The 27,438-nt window shown below is 41.9% G+C and overlaps 1 protein-coding gene across 1 annotated transcript; it reads left to right on the top strand.

Annotated features, from left to right (window-relative positions):
• The first annotated feature begins 290 nt into the window (after positions 1–290).
• On the top strand, positions 291–25,744 carry fdx1b (ferredoxin 1b). The gene is made up of 4 exons (XM_063061407.1): positions 291–792; positions 12,546–12,667; positions 21,772–21,901; positions 23,841–25,744. The coding sequence occupies exons 1-4, from the start codon at positions 629–631 to the stop codon at positions 23,953–23,955; spliced, it is 531 nt and encodes a 176-aa protein (XP_062917477.1). The 5' UTR covers positions 291–628; the 3' UTR covers positions 23,956–25,744.
• Positions 25,745–27,438: the final 1,694 nt, after the last annotated feature.

Below are 27,438 nucleotides of genomic sequence, written 5' to 3'. Positions count from 1 at the left end.
ACTGGCCCGAGGCCTTGCTTGTCTGTAAACTTGACCCTGAACGTTACTTTTGTATGATGTTGGCTCTGGATAGAATGCTAAGTTCTGCTTCACTACCAATGCTACAGTTTAACTCTGGAGGCAATGGCAATGAAAATAGTATCCACAGTAACCATTTGTACGATAACTTCATGACTTTTGCACATACTTTTTATTCAGTACAAATCAGAACTGGTAGCACTGGAAGCAAATCAGCCACAAATGTGAAAGGAAAAGGTATATCAATGTTTTAGATACAGATCCCTATTCAGACCACAGACATTTCAACATGAACGTCTCAGAGCACTACTTGAAGCATTAATAAACATTTTGTTTTCCTTTCAAACTGATCAAGTGCACTTGTCCAGCTCTTCAGATTTACAGCGCACAGTTTTTTTTGTTTAACTGTCTCTGGTGGCAACACAGAATGACAGTGATAAAAGGAACAAAAATTGCAAAACTTCCTACAACCTTGAGACAAATCTGATAGGCCTGGCCCCCTTTTTCTTAGTTATCATATAAGCCTATTTGCACTCAAAACAAATCATTAGGGAAAGGATCCACAGCCACCCAGTCCACAGCAGCAAACTTTCCAACATTTGTCAGTACGATGAGCCGCAGTGTTTTGGGACTACAATCCCTGCATAGATTGCTTTGTGGGAGAGCACTATTTTACAGGAAGACACTCGTGGTTAAGTGCCGGGAAGTATTGCAGCCTGCTGTGAGCCAACAGAAAAGACCTGTCAGCTTATCTGCTGTATTCTGGAACCACAGGTGAGGCATCATTCCAACTGTTCCTTCAAAAAGAATAAACAAAATCTAAGTTGGTAACATGAAACTAAATTTTATAATTTTAAGATACTCTTCAGTTTACTCCACACTTTAAAGAGGTTGTAATATTTTGTTTTACTTTTAGTTTTCCACCTAATCCCTCATTTCCCTCAAATTCTAAAACCAATCTCTGCTTTAAACATGCTTGATGTTTCAGCATCCCTAACACCAAATAAAGATTTCCAAGGATTAATGACTATTAGTGCAGAGATACCTCACAAATTTAGTCTTAGTCCCAAAATAGTGTCCTCCAGTCCTAGAGATATACATCATTCGTTCTGACAAACCTCTCAAAATCTGCCCTTTTTCTCTCCCCCACATTCTTCGAAATTCCAGAGGATCTTTTCAGCCTTTTCCTCCTAGGAATAAATCTGCTGATGGGGTTTCAACAAAACCCTGTACGATTGTAACAAGACTTCATACCCGGATCTGGGCTGTACCCTCCAAATATCCGGACCTGCCTCTCGTTTTTTTTGCACTACCTTACTTTCCCTTTTCTATTTTCTATGTATGATTTATAATTTAAATGTTTATTATATTTACTATCGATTTGTACTCCAAGGAGCGCAAAGCGCAGAATCAAATATCGCTGTGATGATTGTACGCTCTAGTATCAATTGTTTGGCGACAATAACGTAATAATAACAACTGTTGTACTCCATCTTCTTTTCAATAAAAACACCTTAACGCTTCAAATAAACTCTTCTCAGGCTTCCAGCTGGGTACATGTATCAATTATAACTGATGTCTTGAAGCCAAGCCCTGTCATCTTGAAGATGGCAGAGAAACATCGGTTATAACTGATACCTGCACCCAGCTGGAAGCCCAAAAAGAGTTTATTTGTCATACGCGTCAGGGAAGCACGAGAACCTTTTTTACCTTAATGCTTACCGCCAAGTGATTTTTATAATGAATTTCATTGTAACTTTTTGTGACTCGCACACAAGGAATTTTACATTTCTCTGATGACAACGTTTACAGTTGATTGTAAAAATATTGTCACGTGACCGTACAAGGAAACAGGCCCTTTAGCCCATCAAGTCCTTAGAGATCATGTACCTCAATCCTCCACTCACCCATTTTATGTTTCCTGTATTCTTATCAACTCCTCCCAGACTCTGCCCTTCACTCACACACGAGGATCACTTTGCATGACTCTGGGATGTGACAGGAAACCGGTGCACCTGAGGAAAAACAATGTGGTCACAGAGAGAGAATGAGCAAACAGAGGATCTAAGAGGTCAAACTTGAACCTCGGTTGCTAGAAAATGAGGCAGCAGCCCTACTAGCTTCACCACAGTGCCTCGCCTGTGTCACTGTGCTGCCCAGTCCGTTCTGCTATTCTTTTTACAAAATAACTAATCTCACATTGGCCTACATTATTCTCCACCTACTGCTATCTACTCCCACCTTTAGCCCCTGCAGCTTCTTTGAGCTCTCCTTGCAACTTATCTTCAACCAATCAGCAAGCAGCAACGTGAAAGAAGAGCTACCTTTTGGTCAGGGCCACGTGTGTGGTGATATCACGTGTCAGAACGTAACTGGGCAGAGTTCTGAGCATGCGCAGAAATGAGAGAGTGATCTGGAACATGGCGCAGTAAGAAAGGTGGTTTGGTTTTGTTGCTGTAGATAAAAGATCATATTCTTCCAGAATATGATTATTTATTGTTAACCCACGGTACGTACAAATATAAAGAACACAACATGGTGTCAGAAGTAGGTCTGGAAGAATAATACATTTCCTAATACGGGGGAATCGAAGATAATTTTCTGAAAAAAGAGTTTGAACTGTTTCGGTGTTTGCTAACAGTTTTACAAGAGGAAGGGCTGCTACCTCCATCGCTAATTTATTTATCGGTGGTCGAAGCAGATAAAAAATTGGAAAAAAAAAGCTGCAGTTCTACTCCACGTAATAGGTGATGATGCAATTGAGGTATATAATCATTTTACTTTTGAAGATGGAGATTATTTAAATTTGAAGTTGATAATGGACAAATTTGAAGCATTTTATATACCGAAGCATAATGTGACATATGAGTAGTATAAATTTTTCAAATGTAAACAGAGCTGCTGAAACAATTGATCAATATGTTACAGAGTTGAGACACCATAGTAAAACATGCGATTTTGGAGAATTGACAGACTCTCTCATTAAAGACAGAATTGTTAGTGGCATTCGGGGTAATGGTCTGAGAGAAAGGCTGTTAAGAAAAGAAGACTTAGATATGGAAAAAGCTTTGATGTTTTGCAAAGCTTTGGAAATCGTGATGTTGCAGGCTACAGAACTTTTCATTGAAAGCTGCCATGTAGACGCTGTAAAAAAAAAACGCAAACATATTAGAAAAAATAATAAAACAGCAAAAAAACCAACAGAGAACAAGATGTCATCTGAGAGAAAAAAGCTATGTGATCGCTGTAGGTGGCAGCATCAACCTAAACAGTGTCCAGCATATGGGAAAATGTGCAACGATTGTGTTAAGAGTAATCATTCTTAACGCTGTTGCAGAAGTAGAAAGAAAATAAAACAAGTAAATGCAGTGCTTGAAAATTAACTTGAGGAGTTTTATGCAGATGTGCTTTGTGAAAACAAACAAAGTAAGAATACAAACACGAGGAAATCTGCAGATGCTGGAATTTCAAGCAACACACAAAAAAGTTGCTGGTGAACTCAGCAGGCCAGGCAGCATCTCTAGGAAGAGGTACAGTCTACATTTCAGGCTGAGACCCTTCGTCAGGACTAACTGAAAGAAGAGCTAGTAAGAGATTTGAAAGTGGGAGGGGGAGGGGGAGATCCGAAATGATAGGAGAAGACAGGAGGGGGAGGGATGGAGCCAAGAGCTGGACAGTTGATTGGCAAAAGGGATATGAGGGGATCATGGGACAGGAGGCCCAGGGAGAAAGAAAAGGGGGAGGGGGGAACCCAGAGGATGGGCAAGGGGTATAGTGAGAGGGACAGAGGGAGAAAAAGGAGAGAGAAAAAGAAAATGTTTGTATATAAATAAATAATGGATGGGGTACGAGGCGGTAAGAATGACTGGACTATTCCATTGCAAGTGAACCAAAACAATATTCTGTTTAAACTTGATACTGGAGCACAAGTAAATGTTCTTGCAGAATCTGAGTTTAATGCATTATAGCCAAGACCAAAGTTACGTAAGACAAATATAAAAGTAACTGGGTATTCAGGTGCAGACATTCCAGTTAAAGGAACTTGTGTGGCAAAAATATCACACAAAAATATGGTGCACACACTTTCATTTGTGGTGGTGTCAAAAAATGTACAGTCAATAATGGGTCTATCTGTCTGTGAGAGACTGAATTTGGTGAAAAGAGTTTTGTCCTGGACAGTGACACAGAGTCAGAATACAGTGACTTGATGAAAGAGCAAGAGAGAACAGAATTTGATTCCAATGCGGCAAAGGTAAAAGAAGTCATAAAGAAAGCTCCCAGACCCATCCCTTTTTTTACCAGCATCTGACAAAGCATTGCCACCAAAACAAGGAATTACAATTTTGCCCTCTGGAGGTAACGCGCATGCATCAATGGGCCATGCATTCCATCACAAACTCACCCCTGCAGGAGGACGGACGCCAAACTTGCCGGTACAGTACAATACTGATCTGAAGCCAAAGAGTAACAAGAATCAGGATCCAATTGAAGAAGTGAAAGCACAAGTGAAGGAATTGAGAAGTCTTATTGAAATGGTGAAGTCTCAGCATAAAAAAGAGATAACACAGTTAATGAATGAATTAGATGAAGATAAGAAGATTCATATTTCATTACAAATGGAAGTAGAAGGAATTAAGAAAGCTACTGTACAGTACTTGAAGAAGTACAACCCAGATCATACATGGTCCAAGCAGAAGAAGGAGCAGTGTTAAGAAGAAATCGCAAAGACCTTAAGAAAGAGCCAACTTCAGAGATTCAGTTAATTGATGCTGACCAGACAAAACATGGAAATAACAACGAAATTCAAGAACTGTGTGAACCACTTAGAAGGAAAGGAAGATGTGGTGATATCACGTGTCAGAATGTGACTGGACAGAGTTCTGAGCATATGCAGAAATGAGAGAATGATCTGGAACATGGCACAGTAAGAAACGTGGTTTGGTTTTGTTGCTGTAAATAAAGGTTCTAATTCTTCCAGAATATGATTATTTATTGTTAACCCACAGAAGGTATCAATATAAAGAACACAACAACATGCAAGATTCAAAGAGCAGAGCTTTGAGCCTGTCACAAGTGCGGACTCACAGGTGGACCCAAAAGCAGGACACAAACATGTTTTGTATTGTTAACAAGAATAGAGTTTACTAATCTTTACGAGGAAAGCAGGGAAGCAAGGATTGTTCGGAGGGAGATCAAGGAGTGAGCAAAACAGAAGCGGGAATAAGCGTGACTAGACTCGAACTCGGAACATGGAATGGGACCCGGACTTGGAACTTTGAGCCGGGACTCCTCCTTGGACACAGGACATAGAGCCAGGACTCTTCTTTTAGACACAGGACGCAGAATACTGAGAGACAGGATTCCCCAACTCAGAGTAGCGGCAAATGGCTGGACCTACTCAGTGGAGACGAGGACACGAGGAGACAGTTCCTAACTCAGAGTAGCGGCAAAATGGCCGGACCTACTCAGCGGAGACAAGGACATGAAGAGACGGTACCACACAATGATAGTCAGTTCATACCTTGACACGAAGTGGCTCCAAGTAGTGGCAAACCCTTGAAGAAGCCAAGGAACTACAGACAGCGGCTCTAGTCTCACTATGGCGGGTTAACCTGACGGACCCGCTCCAGTGACGTAGCTTAGTGGCTCGATCAGGCAAGGAAACTTAACAGGCTGCCTCCGGCGAGGAGGGGCGACTTACTGGCACTCACTTCAGGGAGAAGACTTGAGTAGCTCCAGCGATGTAACTTGGCTCGTTCCAGCAGGGTGACTTGCTCTCACTTGCTTCGGTGACGTCCGATGATGATCTAGCACCGAGTAGCTGTAAGCCCGACACTAAATACTGCTCGTTCAGCTGAGACTCAAATGCCTTTAATTACAGAGCCCAAGAAACACGGGGAAACAATGAATTAAGGAAAACAAGGAGTCAACGGTCCTGATCGTGACACAAACTAAATTTAAAGGGACCCAGGGAATAACCGATCAGGAATGTGACTGAGCCAGTTTTCTCTGAGTTGGACAATCCACATCAGGGGTGTACTTTTTAATCAGGAGATTGTAAAGTCAGTGTTTCACGGCAGTTGGTCTGAGTTGAGGAGTGAGCAACCAGCAAGAGGGATTCATCAGAAGGGGTCAGTAAGAATAATTTAAGTGCAAGCGGAATGGCCATTCTTTTAGAGTGTGCCAGTCTTTAGAGTGGCATTGGCTTACGGGACTTAGGCAACATCAGGCTTGGGTGAGATTAAGTATCTTGTAAGTTACTTTCTTTCTGTTCTAATTTGTTCATTCCTCACCCATCAGGGCATAGTAGTGTGGTGAGAATGGCTCCAGGGGCAGTGTTTTGCACTCTGTGTGGGATGTGACCTCTAGTCTCCCAGATAAACACATCTGCACCAGATGCACTGAGCCGCAACTGCTGAGAAAATGTGTTAAGGAACTGGAGCTCGATGACCTTTGACTTGTATGGGAAAACGAGGAGGTGATAGACAGGAGCTAGAGGGAGGTAGTTACCCCTAGGTTGCAAGAGACAGGTAACTGGGTGACTGTCAGGAGAAGGAGGGGAAATGCACAGCCAGTGCAGAGTACACCTGTGGCAGTTCCCCTCAATAATAATTGTAAAGCTTTAGATACTATTGACGGGGCCAACCTAGTGGGGGGAGCCACAATGACCAGGTCTCTGGCAGTGAGTGTGGTGCTGTGAAGAGGAATGCAGAGTCACAACAGAGAAGAGGAGGAACTTCTTTATCCAGAGAGTGGTGAATATGTGGATTTTTTTGCCACAGACGGCTGTGGAAACCAATTCTTTATGTATATTTAAGGCAGTGGTTGATAGATTCTTGATTGATCAAGACATCAATGGATATAGGGGGAAGGCAAGAGGGAGGAAAAATGGATCAGTCATGATGAAATAGCAGAGCAGACTCGAAGGGCCGAGTAGCCAAATTCTGCTCCGAAATCTTATGGTCTTATGGTCTTCCCACATAGCCTTCAGCTCCAAGGTCCCTTGCTGTCTCTGAATCACCTATGACATACAGGAGTAAGCTTCCATTTCAAAATTCTGTCCTGAGGCACCCATTAAATAGTTTATTTCATGGTTAAATTCTGGGACAACACTTGCTAAGTTAAACATTAATGAAGGATTTCTGAGGGTTTTAATCCATCAGCAGTCAGCTGTGGATTTTCCTCATAAAGTCTTCTGAAGTTGCATGCCTTCCATGATAACTGAGGATTCTGTCTCTGGTATTGTTGACAGATTAGATTACAGGATGATATTGAGAAATTGGTTAAAAGAATAAGGACACAAGTAAGTTATTTCTAATAAATGTGATGTGGTCCATTCCAGACAATCTAATAAGGATGGAAACACAAATTTAATGCAAGTGCTTTGGGGATTATTGAGGAACTTGGGACATTGGTATAGTAGTCTAAGGATTATTCGACTAAGTAGATGAATAGAAAACATTTAGAGGGATATGGGCCAAACATGGGCAAATGGGATGAGCTCAGGTGTGTACCCAGGTTGGCATGGACAAGATAGGCTGAAGGGCCTGTTTCTGTGCTATATTACTCTAATTGTTTGACAAGTTGTCAGAATTTTATTACCCAATAATATTTTTAAATGGAACATAATGAATTTCTTCTACCATTAATGGTATCTAAGTTGTTTAGTCAGAACTCACCATAGCAAAAGCCATTCATTCAGTGCAGCCTGAGTTAGAACTACTAAAGCAATTGAATCAATCTCTAGACCCCTGATTTTGGACATTTCTTAGGTTTATAGGTTACATTAGTTCTGTCTACAAACAATACTATGAGTTTTTTAAAGTCTACATATACTACAAAATGGTATCTATTTTGACTTCTCAGTCAAAGCATAGCATCATCCATGCAGGTAGCTCAAGAAATAGTCTAAATCGTTCTCTCAAGTTCTACTTACCAGCATGGATTGTATGGGTTCATACATGAACAACTTGGGTACTGAGGTATCTCATACATCCAATGACATTATTTCAACATGGAGAAAACAGAATCATTAAAAGAAAACAACATTACTACACAACTTATTTACAAAGTATTAATGATCTTTATTATTTAAACTTATTTACTGAACCTTGCATTTTTCTCCAAACTATTTTTCTCAAAGTGTGGTTGGTTTATGTTTGCAAGACATAATGACCTCACATCTTTCATTGACTGTCTTTCTTTCATAAACATTTGGCAAAATAATTGCAGGTAACCTTGCTGATAAAGAACATTTTGCGTTGAAGGTTATGAGTCATGGTTTTGCTATCAAGCTCATCAGAGTACAAACTATACATAGCCAAAAGTTGTCCTTATTCTGATGGCTGAATTGAATGTGGTTGAGTGGGAACACAACAGTGACCTTTTGCTCAATGTCAACAAGATTTAAGAGCCGAATATTGACTGCAGGAAGGTGAACATGTGCAAGTATGCCTTGGGGGATCTAAGGTGGAGGGAATCATTAAATTCCTGGGTGCTAACATATCAGACGATCTGTCAGAACCCAGTATATTGGTGCGTTCATAAGGAAAGTGTGACAGCGTCTTTACTCTCTGAAGAAATTAAGGAAGTTCGGCTTGTAATCAAACACTCTAACAAACTTCTATAGATATCCTGATGAAAGTATCCTGATTGACTGCATCAATGGTCTGATATTGGCAATTCAAGTGAAGAGGAATGTAAGAACTTGCAGGGAGTTTTGCACTCAGCGCAATACATCGTTGGCACATTCCCTCCCACTATTGCTAGTATCTACAGGAGGTGCTGTCCCAAAATGGGCAACATCTATCATCAAAGATCTCCTCCATCTAGGCCTTTGCCATTTTTTCACAGCTGCCCTCAGGCAGAAGGTTCAGAAGCCGGAAGTCCCACTTCACTTGGTTCAAGACAGCTACTTCCCTTCAACCATTCAGCTTTTGAGCCAACCGGCAAAACTCTAATCACTGCAATTTAGTGACACTATGACCATTTTGATCACCTTGCACTACAATAGACTTTGTTTATTTTCTGTTCGATTTGTGTCCTTTCTTGTAAAAGTTGTGTATGATTTATACTTAATCTATGTGTTCCTTGTGAATGCTGTTATATGATGCTATGTGCCTGTGATGCTGTTGCAGTTAAGCTTTTCATGCCACTTGTGTAGACATGTTCTTGCAGATATGACAACAAACTTGACTTTGACTTTGATAATATTTACCTTTATTGTAAGTCTTCCTCTTGCAAATCTATCTGCCCTTGTTTCCTAGTGATGTATAGTGGCTGATGCAGACATATCCATGTACTCTACATTACTTCCACTTCTAATATTCTGTGCTAGATGGCTGGTCTAAATTCAAGAAAATCTATAGCTCTTAGGCAACAAAAATAACAACGTACTCAACCAGTTTCACTACCACCACCACGTATCTTTCCTGGAATATCTTGTTCCACATGGCTTCTCCAATTGGATTCCTTGCTCTCCAGCCTTTCACCTTTCCGATCCACCTAGTTTCACCTATCACCTTCTAGCTATTCTCCTTCCCCTCCCGCCACCATTTTGTTCTGGTGTCTTCCCCCTTCCTTTCCAGTCCCGAAAAAGAGTCTCGGCTCAAAATGTTGACTGTTTGTTCATTTCCATAGACGCTGCCTGACCTGCTGAGTTCCTCCAGCAATTTGTTAGTTGCTCTGGATTTCCAACACCTGCCAAATCTATTGTGTTTATGATTTGCTGATCCACTATGAAGTCTCTTCAGAGGATGCCTACCATGAGGAAATTTAAATCTTCTATTTGCTGGGAGTTCAGTGAGACCTTCTCTCACTGCTCCTTCTCTGTGATATCCAGTGCCCTCTGACTCTTTGACTATTTACTCAGCCAGACTCGCCTCACACAACCGCACATCCTTCCTGGGAATTTGTCTTTGCCACCATTTTGATCTACATGGCTTCTCCTGTCCGATTCCTTTCTCTCCAGCCCTTTAACTTTACAACCAAACTGACTTCACCTATCACCTTTTAGCTATCCTCCATCCCCTCTCCTTACCTTTTTTTCTGATATCTTCCTCCTTTCTTTCCAGTCCTGAAGAAGGATCTTGCCCTGAAATGTTGCCTGTCTGTTCATTTCCATTGATGCTGTCTGACCTGAGTCCCTCCAGTATTTTGTGTGTGTGGAAATTCATTTGCATTACCCTATGTACGACACAAATAAGTTGTAAAATGAACTTTTATTCCAGAAAATGCAGAGTCATTTTGAAATGGAGCAGTTTAGGATAGAAAATTAGCATTGGCAAATCTGAGAAAATATATTTGATGCTTAAGATAGAAGTAGGAATGGGTGGTCATTGACCCACAGTAAAAGATTTCATTTCAATTTAGAGCAGCCAAAGTGGATCTATTCTTTATGCTATATTCCAAATTTGGATAGTTATCCTGAGACTACAGTTAATCTTCAGTAGGACATGACTTCTAGTCACTTGTGAATTTGTTAGCAGTAAATCTGATTGGCAAAGAAGCCAAAGCCATAATTTTGTGTTTTTGTGAGCCATAATTGCGCCGCCCAGTTACTCACATGTCACCAATTAACCTACTAACCTATGTGTCTTTGGAAAGTGGGAGGCAATAGAGCACTCGGAGGAAACCCACACAATCATGGGGAGAATGTATAAACTCCTTATTGGTTTTCTGCCGCAGCAGAAGTGAACCCGTGTCACTGGCGCTCTAATAGTATTATGCTACTGTGAAGCCAAAGGAGATTATGGGAGAGAGCTTGATGTAATGAAGGACATTAAGGTTTTCTATTTAATCTCTGAACTCAAATAAACAAATACATGCATACATGTAATATCTTTCACAACTTAAGGTCATTCCAAAGCGGACGGATTCTAAAATGCATCAGCTCATTGAACTGCTACAGCAGTGATCGGTCTGGTTTGGTGAAAGGAGCTGAGGGCTCATTAGTAGACAGAATATTAGAAACAAAACATTGGAGCTGACCCTCTTCTACAAAGTAGTTAGAAGAACCCATGTATGGACGTGAAATGAGACATGGTGAGATCTAGATGCAGTCAACCTTTTATTCCTTGCCCCTGTTCCCAGCCCATGCACAAATAATTGCTGATGAGACATTTAAGAAGTAACCTGAATAAGTAACCTATCTGAGTGTAGTGTTGGCAATCTTCCCCTTAGGCTGTAAATCTGTGGCCCATTTTTGATCACCAATGAACACAGCCTTATTCTCTGCAGCCATAAATATCTTTCACCCTAAAAGTGTAAGTGTCTTGACATCCCCACATTTTAACTTCTTCTCTCATTGAGTGCAAATGTTCTGACTGCATCCTCTATGATTTAAGAGGCATTGCAGCATTCTCATAACCATGACTGCTTAGTGTTAATAAGATTTGAAACCCACGTGTAAACCACCTCAGACCACACTGACATTAAAGGAAATGAATATCTAGAGATGTTCATCAGCATGTTATACTCTCACGTGCTTCATACTGTTACGCACCCCGTAACTGGGTTGCCAAACCAGCAGAAATGGACCACTTAGTTGGAGTCTGGATTACTGGAATTAAGAAAGTTTTATTAAAGAAATAAGTAACACAGTACTCTAAATATAAGGATATAAATGCAAGAGGTTAACAATGATAAAACACACATGTACACAGAACTAGGATAATAGGATCAATCAAGCTCTATCGCAGTCTAGGGGTAAAATGATCAGTCTCAAGTGACACAGAGTTCAGTTCAGTTTAGTTCAGTTCGCAGTAATTGCTGTTGTGCCATTGCGGGGGAGAGAGAGAGAGAGCGAATGATGATATTCAAATCGGATTCAAACAGACCTTTGATATTCCTCGCAGTTAGCTTTCGGGCGAGCCCTTTGTAATGTCTTCTGAGGTCACCGACTGTGACCCCTCCGTTCTGGATACGATCGTTCTTCTGCGGTGAACCCGGCACCCAGGCAAGGGCGGACACACACACCAGGTTCCTGCCAATCGTACCTTTTCACCCTGTGCGTCTATGGTCGGTCCCGCGACCAGACCTCCAAAAACTCCCACCAACTTGTAGGGGGGCACAACGCACTTCCAGGGTCTCATTATCTCGTGGTGTCGTGGTGTGTCTTGCCTTAGCGAACCTGTTCCTTTTATCCCCCTGCTGGGGTATCACCTGTCCATCAAACTTCAAACAGTTCAGGTTCAAAGCAACTGGTCTGAGAATACTCGGAACTGTGTCTCTTTTCGATAATCTCTCTCCTCTCTCATTTATTAGCATTTTGAATGTTTCCCCATTGTCTCTCTCTTATCTCTCTTATCGGCATCAATCTTCTGATAACTTGGTCTGTTGTCACAATACAAACAACAAATTTCTCCACCGTGTGGGAAGACTAGGACTAGAGGAGAGAACAGCTTCTTTTATATTCCACATGTTATCTCATTCCCTACCCTTAGTGCATTTAAATTATTGATGAGTACAACATTTAGTTTTGACTCAACCAGAGATTGATTGCCTTTCCTGTTCTAATGTTCCAACAGGTCAGATGATGAAATAGTAGTCCACTTTATTGATCAAAATAACCAGAAATTAACTGCAGTGGGAAAGGAGGATGAACGTCTGCTTGAGATGGTAAAACGTAACTTAAATATTGATGGATTTGGTGAGTGCCCAAAATGCAGAATGGTGAACATGTAAAGTACTTGTTTTCATATCTCATGCAATCATTGTATTAAGAATAATGGTTATTTAGTTTTCAAAACAGTAGTTCATGCCATTTTCTCTTCTTGTGTTTTGGTATTGGTATGCTAAATGCAGCCTTTCAGAGCTGGGAAGAATACTGGGGTATATGCTGCAACGAAAGAGTGTAAGCCTAGGAATCAGACAGCAATGTTTACAGTAAAAATACTGCTTTAAATTGCATCTATTTCAATGCACACAGTTTAACAGCTAATATGGATGAACTAAGGGTGTAGATTGCCTCTAGGAATTGGGCAATTGTGCTAGGGACTGGAATAGCAGCCAGGATGAGGGGTACAAATTACAACAGCAGATAGAACAGGCACTTAAGAAAGGCAATGTTAAGGTTATGGAGGGAATTTAATACACCAGTGGACTGGGAAAATCAGGTTAGCACTGGATCCAAGGGGAAGGAATTTGTAGAATGCCTAATAGAAGACTTTTAGAGCAGTTTGCAGATAAGCCCTCCAGGGAAAAAGCAATTCTCTATTTGGTATTGTGCAATGAACCAAATTTGATTAGGGATCTTAAGGTAAAATAAAAGTCTCTGGGAGGAAGTGATGACAATATGATAGAATTCACCCTGCAGTTTGAGAAGGATAAGCTAAATTTGGGTGTATTGCTATTACTGCTGAATAAAAGGATCTACAGAGGAGCTGGCCAAAGTTTATTGGAAAGGAACCATAAGACAATAAGACATAGGAGCAGAGTGAGGTTGTTTGTCCTATCGAGTCTATTCCATCATGGCTAATTTATTATCCCTCTCAACCTCATTCTCCTACCTTGCCCTCAAAACCTTTGACACCCTGACTAATAAAAACCTATCAATCTCCACTTTAAATATACCCAATGACCTGGGCTCCACAGCTGTCTGTGGCAATGAATTCACAGATTCACCATCCTCTGACTAAAGAAATTTCTTTTCATCTCTGCTCTAAAAGAGTGTTCTCTTATTCTGTGGTTATGTCCTCTGATCATAGACTCTCCCACAATAGGAAAGAAACATCCTCTCAATGCCCATTCTATCTCGTGAACCTCCTCTGGATCCTCTCCAATGCCAGCGCATCCTTTCTTAGATAAGGGGGTCAAAACTGCTCACAATACTCCAAGTGTGGTCTGACCAATGTCTTATAAGGCCTCAGCATTGCTTCCTTGCTTTTATATTCTAGTCCTCTCAGAATGAATGCTAACATTGCATTAACCTTCCTTATCACCAACTTAACCTGCAAGTTAACCTTTAGGGAATCCTGCAAGAAGGACTCCCAAGTCCATTTCTGGTTTCTGAAACCCACTCCCACTCCCATACCGCCCCCCGGCATTCTGGAAATAGTCTACACCTTTATTGTTTCTACCAAAGTGCATGACCATACATTTCCCTATGCTATATTCCATCTGACACTTTTTTGCCCATTTTTCTAATCTGTCTATGTCATTCTACAGACATTCTGCTTCCTCAACACTCCCTGTCCCTCCACCTATCTTCATATCTGTAATCTTGGTAACTAAGCAATCAATTGCATCATCCAAATCATTGGCAAATAATGTGAAAAGAGGTGGTCCCAACAACACCCCCACAGTACACCACTAGTCTCTGGCAGCTGAACAGAAAAGGCCCCCTTTATTCCCACTCTTTGCCTCCTGCCAGTCAGCCAGTCTTCTATCCATGCTGGTACCTATTCTGTAGTACTTTTCCCTGTAATGGGGATCAAAAAATGGTAGACAAGCTGAATAAGTATTTTGCATCAGCCTTCACTGTGGAAGACACCAGCAACATGCCGGAAACTTGAGAGCTTCAGTTAGCAGAAGTAAGTGTAGTGGCTATTACTAGGAGAAGGTGCTTGGGAAACTGAAGGATCTGAATGTGAATAAGACACCTGGACCAGATAGACTACACACAGGGTTCTGAAAGTGGTAGCTGAAAGAGATTGTGGAGGCACTAGCAATGATCATTCAAGAATTACTAGAGTCAGAAATGGTTCCAGAGGACTGGAAAATTGCAAATGTCACTCCACTCTTGAATTGGTATTGACATTGGTTTATTATCATCATATGTAACAAGATGCAGTGAAAAGCTCACCTTGCATACTGCTTATAGAGATCACAGTGCACCAAGCTCGAATAAGGTAAAACAATAGCAATGCAGAATAAAGTGTAACAGCTATCAAAAGAGCGCAGTGAAGGTAAACAATAAAGTGCAAGGCCATAACAAGGCAGATTGTGAGGGAAAAAGTCCATCTTGTCATACAAGAGGTCCACTCAAGGGTCTAATAACCGTGGGATAGAGGCAAGTCCTTGAGCCTGTGGTACGTGCTTTCAGGCGATTGTATCTTCTGCTCAATGGGAGATGGGAGAAGAGAGGATGTCCGGGGTGGGTGGGGTCTTTGATTATGTTGGCTGCTTTGCTGAGGCAGTGAGCAATATAGACAGAGTCCGTGGATGAAAGGTAGGTTCATGTGAAGTGCTGAGCTGTGTCCAGCTTTTTTCTGGTCACGTGTAGAGCAGTTACTGTGCAAAGCCATAATGAAAGCTGACAGAATACTTGCTATGGTACATTGATAAATATTGATAAGAGTTGACGGGAACATGCTGAATTTCTTCAGTCTCCGGAGGAAGTAGAGTTATTGGTGAGAAAGGAGGGGGGCAGAAGACTGGAAATTACATTCCAGTTAATCTGACTTCAGTGGTTGGTAAGATTTTAGAGTCCATTATTAAGGATACATTTTTGGGGCCCTTGGAAGCACCTGATAAAATAGGCCGAACTTAGCATGCTTTCCTTAAAGGGGAAATATTGCCTGACAAAGCTTTCGGAATTCTTTGAGGAGGTAGCAGTCAGGAGAGATAAAGGAGAATAATAGATGTTTCTTACTTGGGTTTTTAGAAGGCCTTGGCAAGGTGCTGCATGTAAGGCTGCTGATCAAGATATGTGCCCATGGGATTACCGGAGACGTACTAGCAAGGATAGAAGATTGGTTAACTGGCAGAAGGCAAAGAGTGGGAATAAAGGGAGCTTTTACTAGTCATGCTCTGCAAGGATTGGTTTAGGTCTGCTATATGTTTAATATTATATGTTAATATTAATTTTATCTGGATAACAGGGTTGACGGCTTTGGGGCCAAGTTTGTGGAGAATATAAAGGCAGGTGGAAGGACAGAAAGTGTTGAGGAAGCAGGGTGACTGCAGAAGGACTCAGTCAGTTTGGGAGAAAGGGCAAACCAGTGCTAGATGGAATGCAGTGTACAGAAGTTTATGGTAATGTACTTCGGTAGGAATAAAGGGGTAGACTAATTTATAAATAGAGAGGGAATTTAGAAATTGGAGATGCAAAGCAAATTGGGAGTCCGAGTGTAGAATCTCTGAAGGTTAACTTGCAGACTAAGTCAGCAGTAATGAAAGCAAATACAATGTTAGCATTCATTTTGCAAGGGTTAGTACCTAAAAGTCCATAAAAGCAAGGATTTGTCTCCAGTAGTGTGAGACTCTAGGACCAGAGGGCCTCAGAATAAAAGATGTCCCTTTCAAAAAGAGATGTTGAGAAATTGCTTTAACCACAGGATGGTGAATCTGTGTGGACCAAGTCATTGGGTATATTTAAAGTGGAGGTTAACAAGTTCTCAAAGAAAGGAGAATGGGATTGAGAGGAAAAATGGCCAAATCCTGCTCCAATTTCTTATGGTCTTATCACAGAAACATAGCTGAGAGAAGGGAAAGATTGGTAGCTTAATATTCTGGGATACCGATGCTTAAGGCTTGGCAGAGGAACCGATAAAAGTGGAAGAGGTGTTGCTGTTTTGATACGGGAGCACATTACAGCAGTGAATAGAGGGGATATTTGTGAGGGATCATCTAACGTGGCCATTTGGATTGAACTTAGAAATAAGAAGGGTATTTCAATCACAAACAAGAGAAAATCTGCAAATGCTGGAAATCCAAGCAACACACACAAAATGCTGGAGGAGCTCCGCAGGCCAGGCAGTATCTATGGAAAAGTGTACAGTCGAAGATTTGGGCTGAGACCCTTCATCAGGACTGAAGAAAAAAAAGGTGAGAAGTCAAGATTAGAAGGTGGAGGGCAGGGAAGGAGAAATACAAGGTAGTAGGTGATAGGTGAAGCCAGGAAGAGGGAGGGGTGAAGTAAGAAAGAGATAAAGGGGTGGAGAGAGGGGAATCTGATAGGAGAGGATAGAAGGCCATGGAAGAAAGAAAAGGGGGAGGAGCACCAGAGGGAGGCAGGTAAGGAGATAAGGTGAGAGAGGGAAATGGGAATGGGGAATGGGGAATGGTGAAGGGGGTGGGTCATTACTAGAAATTTGAGAAATCAAAGCTTTTACCTTCAGGTTGGAGGCTACCCAGACAGAAGTACTGCTCTTCCAGCTGAGTGTGGCCTCATCATAGCAGTAGGGGAGGTCATGGACTGACATGTCAAAATAGGAATGGGAATGGGAAGTGGAATTAAAATAGGTGACCACCGGGAGATCCTGCTTTTTCCGGCGGACTGAGTGTTGGCACCCAGTGAAATAGTCTCCCAATCTATGTCAGGTCTCACTGATATACAGGAGGCCATGCTGGGAGCAACAGATACAGTAGATGACCCTAACAGACTCACAGGTGAAGTGTCGCCTTACATGGAAAGGCTGTTTGGGGCCCTGAATGGTAGCGTGGGAGGAGGTGTAGGGACAGGTATAGCGATTGTTCTGCTTGCAAGGATAAGTGCCAGGAGGAAGATCAGTGGGGAGGGTCAAATGGACAAGGAAGTCACATAGGAAGTGATCCTTGTGGAATGCGGAAAGTGAGGAGGGGGAATGGGGGAAGGAAAGATGTGCTTGGTGGTGGGATCCCATTGGAGATGACAAGAGGAAAGCAACTTCATAATAAAAAGGGTATGATCACCTTGGTATGGCTATATTATAGCCCCCCCCCCCGCCCCCCCAGTAGTCATCAGGACTTTGAGGAGCAGATATGTTAAGAAATTGTGCATAGTTGTGGCACTGGTAAGATAGTGCTAGTGAAGTTTTCATTTTAACCACCTCTGTTGACTGGGTCACACACAGTGTAAAGGGCCTGGATGGAGTGAAATATGTGCAGTGCATCCTAGACAGTTAAATCATGTAATATTTAGAGGAACCTACTTGGAAAGGACTGATACTGAACCTCTTAGGGAATGAGGGCTAAGTAACTGAAATGGCCACTGGGGAGCTCTTTGGGTCCAGTGACCACCATTCTATTAGTTTTAAAATAGTTATGGAAAAAGCTAGAAAAGGCCACGGATTAAAGTCTTGAACTGGACCAGGGCCAACTTTGAAGGCATTTGGCAGAATCTGGATTGGGTTGAAAGGGTGACTGTATTTAAAGGCAAAGTAACACTTGGCAAGTGGGATGCTTTATAAGGGTCATTTTCACAAGTTCAGCGCAGAATGTTCCTGTTTAGTGGAAGGTAGATGTTTTAAACTCCAGGAACTCTGACTAATGAGCGATATTAAGATTCTGATAAGGAAAAAGAATGAAGTGTACAAGGCATTTAGGCAACTGGGTAGAAATGAATCCCTTGATGAACATAAAAAGTTTAAGACCAGGCTAAAAAGGGCAATCAGAGGAACAAAAAGAAGGTATGAAATGGATTTGTTAGGCAAGGCTAAAGATAATCCGAAGAGTTGTTTAACTATGTTATCAATAAAAGGTCAACTAGGAAGAGACTAAATTCTTTTAAAGACCTTCAGGGCTGCCAATGTGTGGAGTTCCAAGAGACGGCTAAGATTTTTATTGTCTATTGCTCTTCATTGTTTAGCAAGGAGAACATCATGGATGCCTAAGAAATGGGTAATAGGTAGTGACATCTTAGATCATATGCATATTACAAGGAAAGAGGTACTCGCAACCTTTAAGTAGATTGTGGGAAGATTCCTAGGGTCTGTCAAAATGCATCTTAAAATCTTATGGGAGGCCAAGGAAGAATCACAGAAGCTCTTTTAGGGATATTTCCTTCATTTTTAGCCGCTAGTGAAGTTCTAGTAGATTGGAGGGTGATTAATGTTGTTACATTGTTCAAGATGGTGGCAAGGATGGACCATTGAACTACTGGCAGATGAACGTGATTTCAGTTAGAGCAAATTTACTGGAGAGAATTCTGAGGGAAAGGACCTACCATCACTTGGATAGTCAAGGCCTGATCACGAATAGTCAGCACGGTTTTGTGTGTGGGAAGTCATACCTGATGAATCTTTTGAAGCTTTTTGAAGAGGTAACTAAGGTGATAGATGAAGGTAGAGCAGAGGATGGTACTTATATGGACATTAGTCAGGCCCTTAACAAGGTTCCGCATGGCAGGCTGACCTGGAAGGTTAAGTTGCATGGGAATCAAGTGAGCCAGCAAAACGGATTCAAAATTGACTCAATGATAGGCAGCAGAGGGTGATGGTTGAAGGTCGATCCTCTGACTGTAGGCCTGTGACCAGTGGAGTGTCGCAGTCAGAGCTGGGACCTATGTTATTTATGATAAGTGATTTGGATATGAATGACACAATTAGCAAGTTTGCTGGTGATACGAAATTAGGGGTCTTGTTGATAGCAGATTACAGTAAATTGCAAAGAAATTTTGATCAGTTACGGAGATGGGCTGAGGAAAGGCAGGTGGATTTGAACTTAGGTAAGTGTGAGGCAGTATATTTTGGACCCTCAGACCAGCATAGGACTTATACAATGAATATCAAATCACTCATGAGTGTTGTGGAAAATAGGGACTGGGAGTACAAGTGCACAGTTGCTGAAAGCAGCTATGCCAGTAGATGGGGTGGTGGAGAAAGTGTTTAACATGCTGACCTTCACCCGATAGGGAATCAAATTTAGAAAAAGGGACACTTTTTGTCGTTAAACAAGCTGCTGGAGAGGCTGTACTTTGAGTATTGTGTACAGCTTTGGTAATACAGCTGAAGGAATGACATTGTCTAGCTGGAGGAATTGCAGAAGAGAGTTATGAGGATGCTCCCCGGACTAGAAGGCCTGAATTGTGGGGAGAGGTTGGCCACGGCGGGGTGCCACAGTAACATTGTGGTTAGCATGATGCCATTACAGGTCAGGGCATCAGAGTTTGGAATTCAATCCTGTTATCCCCTCTAAGTGCAGTTTTGGTCCCCTAATCTGAGGAAAGACATCTTTGCCATAGAGGGAGTACAAAGAAGGTTCACCAGATTGATTCCTGGGATGGCAGGACTTTCATATGAAGAAAGACTGGATGAACTGGGCTTGTACTCGTTGGAATTTAGAAGATTGAGGGGGGATCTGATTGAAACGTATAAGATCCTAAAGGGATTGGACAGGCTAGATGCAGGAAGATTGTTCCCGATGTTGGGGAAGTCCAGAATGAGGGGTCAGAGTTTGAGGATAGAGGGGAAGCCTTTTAGGACCAAGATTAGGAAAAACTTCTTCACACAGAGAGTGGTGAATCTGTGGAATTCTCTGCCACAGGAAACTGTTGAGGCCAGTTCATTGGCTATGTTTAAGAGGGAGTTAGATATGGCCCTTGTGGCTACAGGGGTCAGGGGGTATGGAGGGAAGGCTGGGGCGGGGTTCTGAGTTGGATGATCAGCCATGATCATAATAAATGGCGGTGCAGGCTCGAAGGGCCGAATGGCCTACTCCTGCACCTATTTTCTATGTTTCTATGTTTCTATGTTTCTAAGAGGTCCCTGCGCCTTCCCCATGGGTTTTCCCTGGGTGCTCTGGTTTTCTCCCACACTCCGAAGACATTAATCAGTAATTGCAAATTGTCCCACAATTAGGTGAAGGTTAACTTGGGGTTCTCACAGGTTGCTAGGCATTGGTGCGGCTCAAAGGACTGGAAGGGCCTATTCTTCACTGTACCTCTAAATAAAGGAAGAAATAAGCTGGATCTTTATTCCCTGCAGTGAGAGGTGACCTCAGAGTAGTTTATTAAACCATAAAGGGAATCCAAAAGTTGGAGAGTCATAGTCTTTCGGGGAGTCCAAAACTAGAGGGCACAAATGAAAGGAGAGAGGTTTAAAAGAGATCTGAGAGGTAACTTCTTTACACGGAGAGTAGTGAGGGCCTGGAAGGAGCTGCCAAAGGAAATGGTCGAGGCATGTACAATTGCAGCATTTTAAGAGACATTTTGGTAGATAATACATGAAGGGGTAGGGGCTTGGAGGTTATGGGCCGAACATGGGACAACTGGTACCAGCAGGGAGGATGCGGTGCTTGGTTTGGACCAGTTGGGGCAAAGAGCCGACGTCTATGTTGTACTGATCTGTAACTCTGTCACCTTGCTTAGTGAAAAATCATCTTGCTGAGGAATGGATGTGACTGCCAGCAAGCATTCCAGCATAATGCAAGCCATTCCTACCTCCGAATGATTTTGCCAATCACCCTGATCATTCTTTGTGCGAACTGCTCCACTTTCCACAAAGCAGAGCTGTACAATCCAATTTTAGTGAACCTACAGCAATAACAAACTGCTGGACGAACTCAGCAGATCGTGCCGTAACGGACGGTCAACATTTCGGGTCGAGCCCCTTCATCTGAACTAAAAGAGTAGCGGGGAGACAGCCAGTAAAGCGGGGTGAGAGGAAGGGATGGGGCGAGAGCTGGCAAGTGGTTGGTGGACCCAGCTGAGGAGGGGTGAATGGCATATGGATGAGGGAAGGGTAGAAGTAGTAACAGAAACTGAGAGGAGGTAGGTGGAGGCAATGAAAGGCAGCAGGTCGTCTGAGTTCCACTAGCAGCTTGTGTTTTGCTCCAGCTTCCAGCATGTGCAGATTTTTGTGTCTACATTTGTGAAATCTATAGTTAGGCTTAATGGTCTGGCAATCCTCCTGGTACCTGTGGCAACTAGCAAAGTAATAAATCGAATAAGGTTGAAAGGACAGGTCCACATAAGACTCAAAGTAATAAAACTGACTTCACAGCAGCATATAGACAGCATTCAGTGGTATTACACTTTATGAATGAATGAAATCCACTCCTGTTTGAGGACTACCTGGAATACAGAAAGCAAGTTACCATGTGTTCTTATCACAGGTGCATGTGAAGGAACGCTGTCATGTGCAACGTGCCACTTAATCTTGGACAGGGATACCTATGAGTCTTTGGATGAGATTACTGATGAAGAACTGGACATGTTGGATTTAGCCTTTGAACTGACAAGCACGTAAGAGATACTTTTGCAGCCAAAGCATAATCTGTATTATTGACTATATTATTGACCATGACTCTGTTATTTTAAATAGTAGTTCTTTTTCATGCGTGATCACAGAGAACACGTAATAACAGATTACTCAGGCATGGGGAAACTTTAGCCAAATCTGATGCTGTCCTCAATGCAATATCTGGAAAACAATTTCATAGCAAGATAATGTTTGATGAGAAAGGTTATTTAGTCCCTTAATTCAGAAAAAGGTGCCCAATTGCATTATTTGATTTGCTTCTGAAATGATTCAATAAGAATTTTTATTCAATCAAGAAAATTGACAAGGACAAATTGACAATAGAAACATAGAAAACCTACAGCACAATACAGGCCCTTCGGCCCACGAAGCTCTGCTGAACATGTCCTTACCTTAGAACTACCTAGGCTTACCCATAGCCCTCTATTTTTCTAAGATCCATGTATCCATCCAGGAGTCTTTTAAAAGACCCTATCGTTTCCGCCTCCACCACTGCCGCCGGCAGTCCATTCCATGCACTCACCACTCTCTGCGTAAAAAATCTTACCTCTGACGTTTCCTCTGTACCTACTTCCAAGCTCCTTAAAACTGTGCCCTCTCGTGTTAGCCATTTCAGCCCTGGGAAAAAGCCTCTGACTATCCACACGATCAATGCCTCTCATCATCTTGTACACCTCTATCAGGTCATCTCTCATCCTCTGTCGCTCCAAGGTGAAAAGGCCGAGCTCACTCAACCTATTCTCAAAAGGCATGCTCCCCAATCCAGGCAACATCCTAGTAAATCTCCTCAGCACCCTTTCTATGGTGTCCACCCACATCCTTCCTGTAGTGAGGCAGCCAGAATTGAGCACAGTTCTCCAAGCGGGGTCTGCCCAGAGTCCTATATAGCTGCAACACTACCTTGTTGTTAGGACATGAGGACCTGAGTTATTGGGAAAGGTTGAGTGGGTTTGCACTTTATTCCCCAAGATGTAGAATGAGGGGAGATTTGTGAGGGGTAAATATGAAAGGGCTTTTTCCTCTGACATTGGGTGAGATCAGAACTAGCGTTGATAGATTAATGATGAAAGGTTGAAATATTTAAGGGAACCAGAGGGGGAACTGCTTCATTCAGAAGTTGGTGCAAGTGTGGAATGAGCTGCTAGCGTAAGTAGTAGATGTAGATTCGATTGAAATATTTAAGAGGAGTTTGGATAAGTCCATAGAGGTGAGGGGCACGGACTGCTATGATCTATGTGCGGGTCAATGGGAGTAGGCAGTATAACAGTTCAGCACAGGCTCGATGGGCTGAAGGGTTCTCTATGAATCTATGAATCTATTTTTGTGCTGTAGTGCTCTATGAATCGATTATTCTTTTCAAACAATATAAACATTTGGAATTGACAGGGGAAAAATTTATTCTCACAGTGAGTAGATGATCTTTGGAATTCTCTACCAGCAGAGGGCCATAGAGTCTCAGCTATGCGGGAGGTTCAAGACAGTAATAACAGCTTTTGGATACTAAAGGAATCAAGAGAAAAGGGAATAATGTGCGAAGATTCAAGATTGTTTAATATCATTTCCAGAACACAAGTGTAAAGGAGAATTAATTAATTGTTACTCCAGTTCTGGTGCAGCACAAAAAAACACAATAATGATAAATGAAAAACAATAAATATAAATACATAAGACATCTTATATACATAGATTGATCGTATGTCTGTAAAGTGACACTAGGCACAAGAGTGTCTGTACATTGGTAAAAAGGGAAATAGGATAACACATAAGTTAAAATCTTAAAGGGGCTGAATTGTCAATTTATGCCCTCAGTTTTAAATTTCTTAACAGATGATGAAAAAATAACTGAATACAGTGAATTCATAGCCTCAAAGGGATGTAACAATTAAAATAATGTTCTCATAGCAGAATAATTTTCATTTCCAGGTCCCGACTGGGTTGTCAGATTTGTCTGAAGAAATCTTTGGATGGCATTACTGTGAAAATACCAAGCCGTTTTTCTGCTGTAAGAATGGCAGTCAATGCGAAAGAGCAGTCATAAAAAGGAGCTGCCACAGTCTTGTTACATCTCTTGGCAGCAAGTTTCAGTTCCAACCTTCACAAAGTTTATGTGCCAAACATCCACCCATCAAGCCACTTAGTTCAAGCTGGATCCAGATAAAGCTGCAGTATCTCAGCTATCATCCAAGGGGAAATTCTTTACAGCAGTATTATCATTAGTTCAGAGTTTTATTTTGGAAAGGAACCACTGCTAATATTCAACTTTGGACTCTTGCTTTTCACTGGTAATTAATACAGGAAGGTACCTACTCAACCTGATGTTAAATACACACAAGAACAATTACGTAAAGACATATCTGTATTGGGTTTGGGTTTTGCGTAAATTAACTTGGCAGAATGGTCAGAGGGCACATATTGACTTGCACATGATTGGTTTCTGTTTCAGTTGCATGGACCGTGTGTGTCCATCTCCAACAATTGCCTCCTGTGGAACGTCCCTCAGTAATTATGCTGTATCCTTGGCAAACAGATTCCTAACTAGGTAATGACTTAAGTGCAGTTAGCAAAGGCTGAGATGATCAAAATTAATCTCACAGCTAGTTTCAAAAGAAGCACTTGTTAGACCGAAATAGCCTCAGGCCTGAGGCAGAAGGTGAAAGTTTAGTGTCAAAACTACTGTACCATAATGTGACTTAGAGATACTGTTACTTATTAACTCACAGCATCACAGGTCCAAATGATTCAACAGTTGCAGTGACTGTAAGTTCTAAACATCATGTTTGTAAACATCATCTAAGCATCATGTTTGTAACTTATCAATGGCCTGCTGGGTCAAGAGCCAAATCCCAGTTCCAATCCACACTTTTCAGAATCAGAATCAGATTTAACATTACTGGCATATGTCGTGAAATTTGATGTCTTTGCATTGCAATACATAATAATAGTCAAAAACTGTGAATTACAGTAAATATGTGTGTATATATATATATATATATATATATACATACATACACATAATAGTTAAATTAAATAAACAGTGCAGACATAAAAATTTAAAAAGTAGTGAGGTAATGCTCATGGATTCAATATCCATTCAGAAATTGGATGGCAGAGGGGACTCCTGAATATTTGAGTGTGTGCCTTCAGGCTCCTGTACCTGCTTCCTGATGGTAACAATAAGAACAAGGCACGTCCTGGGTTATGGGGATTCTTAATGATGGAATCCAACTTTCCAGGGCATCGCTCCTTGAAGGTATCCTGGATACTACGGAGGCCAGAGCCCATGTCAGAGCTGACTAAGTTTACAACTCTCTACAGCTCACTTTGATCCTCTACAACTCCCTGCAGCTTATTTTGATCCTGAAACATTTAATATAGTTTGGTAATATTTTTAATATGTGACTTCAACAGCTTCCATTCTGAATTGTATTCCAGGTTCCAAATTTAAATATAAACAATAGACAATGGGTGCAGGAGTAGGCCATTCAGCCCTTCTAGCCAACACCACCATTCACTGTGATCATGGCTGATCATCCACAATCAGTACCCAGTTCCTGCCTTATCCCCATAACCTTTGATTCCACTAACTTTAAGAGCTCTATCCATTTCTTTCTTGAAAGCATCCAGAGACTTGGCCTCCACAGCCTTCTGGGGCAGAGCATTCCATATATGCACCACTCTCTGGGTGAAAAAGTTTTTCCTCAACTCCTTTCTAAATGGCCTACCCTTATTCTTAAACTGTGGCCTCTTGTTCTGGACTCACCTATCAGCGGGAACGTGCTTCCTGCCTCCAGCGTGTCCAATCCCTTAATAATCTTAAACAACAGGAATTCTGCAGATGCTGGAAATTCAAGCAACACACATCAAAGTTGCTGGTGAACGCAGCAGGCCAGGCACCTCTTCCTAGAGATGCTGCCTGGCCTGCTGCGTTCACCAGCAACTTTGATGTGTGTTGCCTTAATAATCTTGTATGTTTCAATAAGATCCCCTCTCAGCCTTCTAAATTCCAGAGTATACAAGCCCAGTCGCTCCAATCTTTCGACATATGACAGTCCCACCATCCCGGGAATTAACCTTGTGAACCTACGCTGCACTCCCTCAATAACAAGAATGTCCTTCTTCAAATTTGGAGACCAAAACTGCACACAGTACTCCAGGTGTGGTCTCACCTGGGCCCTGTACAGCTGCTGAAGGACCTCTTTGCTCTTATACTCAATTCCCCTTGTTATGAAGGCCAGCATGCCATTAGCTTTCTTCACTGCCTGCTGTACTTGGATGCTTGCTTTCAGTGACTGATGTACAAGAACACCTAGATCTCATTGTACTTCCCCTTTTCCTAACTTGACTCCATTTAGATAATAATTTGCCTTCCTGTTCTTACCACCAAAGTGGATAACCTCACACTTATCCACATTAAATTGCATCTGCCATGCATCTGTCCACTCACCCAGCCTGTCCAAGTCACCCTGCATTCTCATAACATCCTCCTCACATTTCACACTGCCACCCAGCTTTGTATCATCGGCAAATTTGCTAATGTTACTTTTAATTCCCTCATCTAAATCATTAATATATATTGTAAACAGCTACAGTCCCAGCACTGAACCCTGCGGTACCCCACTGGTTACCGCCTGCCATTCCGAAAGGGACCTGTTAATTGCTACTCTTTGTTTTCTGTCAGCCAGCCAATTTTCAATCCATGTCAGTACTCTGCCCCCAATACCATGTGCCCTAATTTTGCCCACTAATCTCCTACGTGGGACTTTATCAAAGGCTTTCTGAAAGTCCAGGTACACTAACGTAAGAGTTAATGTAAGAGTTCTGCTCAAGCAAAGGCACAAATATTTCGGGTCATGCAGACATACAACATGGAAAAAGGCCCCTCAGCTCAACTGGTCCATGCTGACTAAGATGACCCATTCAAGCTAGTGCTACCTGCCAGCATTCATCCCATAACCTTCTAAACCTTTCTAATCTGTGTATATGTCTAACTGTCTTTTAAATGTTATTTTTGTATCTGCCTCAACCACTTTCTTGGCATCTGTTTCCATCTGATTCCAACCTCTGTGTAAATAAAGTTGCCCCTCGAGTTCCTCCTAAATTTTCCCCCACAGTGCCCACAGGTTCTCTGTACCCCAACTGGGAGAAAAGACTAAACGTGCAATCAATGATGTTATACTCCTCTGTAAAATTTCCTCTCAGTTCCCTACATTTGAAGAAATAGAGTCCTAGCCTCTCCAGCATCCCCCTAAAATTCAGTCCCTCAAGTCCTGACAGCATCCTTGTAAATCTTTCCTGTGCTCTTTCCAGTTTAATAACATCTTCACTGTAGCAGGATAACCAAATAAAACACTACTCAAGGTGCGGCCTCACCACCATCCTGTACAATACCACCATGGCTTCCCAACATTTATAGTCAATGGCCTACCCGTATGAAGGCCAGCATGTCTATAGCCTTCTTTATTACTATGTCTATCTGTGACTCCACTTTCAGGGAATCATGTACTTCAACTCCAAAGTCCTC

Source organism: Mobula hypostoma, chromosome 10 (assembly GCF_963921235.1).
Source record: "Mobula hypostoma chromosome 10, sMobHyp1.1, whole genome shotgun sequence".
In the NCBI taxonomy this organism is placed as follows: Eukaryota; Metazoa; Chordata; class Chondrichthyes; order Myliobatiformes; family Myliobatidae; genus Mobula; species Mobula hypostoma.
This window is presented reverse-complemented; position numbering and strand designations above follow the sequence as displayed.

Excerpts from the sequence above, each read along its gene's own strand:
- fdx1b (XM_063061407.1), top strand. The coding sequence starts at position 629 with ATGAGCCGCAGTGTTTTGGGACTACAATCCCTGCATAGATTGCTTTGT. Across the intron at positions 793-12,545 it reads GCTGTATTCTGGAACCACAG|GTCAGATGATGAAATAGTAG; the intron begins GTGAGGCATCAT and ends ATGTTCCAACAG. Across the intron at positions 12,668-21,771 it reads CTTAAATATTGATGGATTTG|GTGCATGTGAAGGAACGCTG; the intron begins GTGAGTGCCCAA and ends TTCTTATCACAG.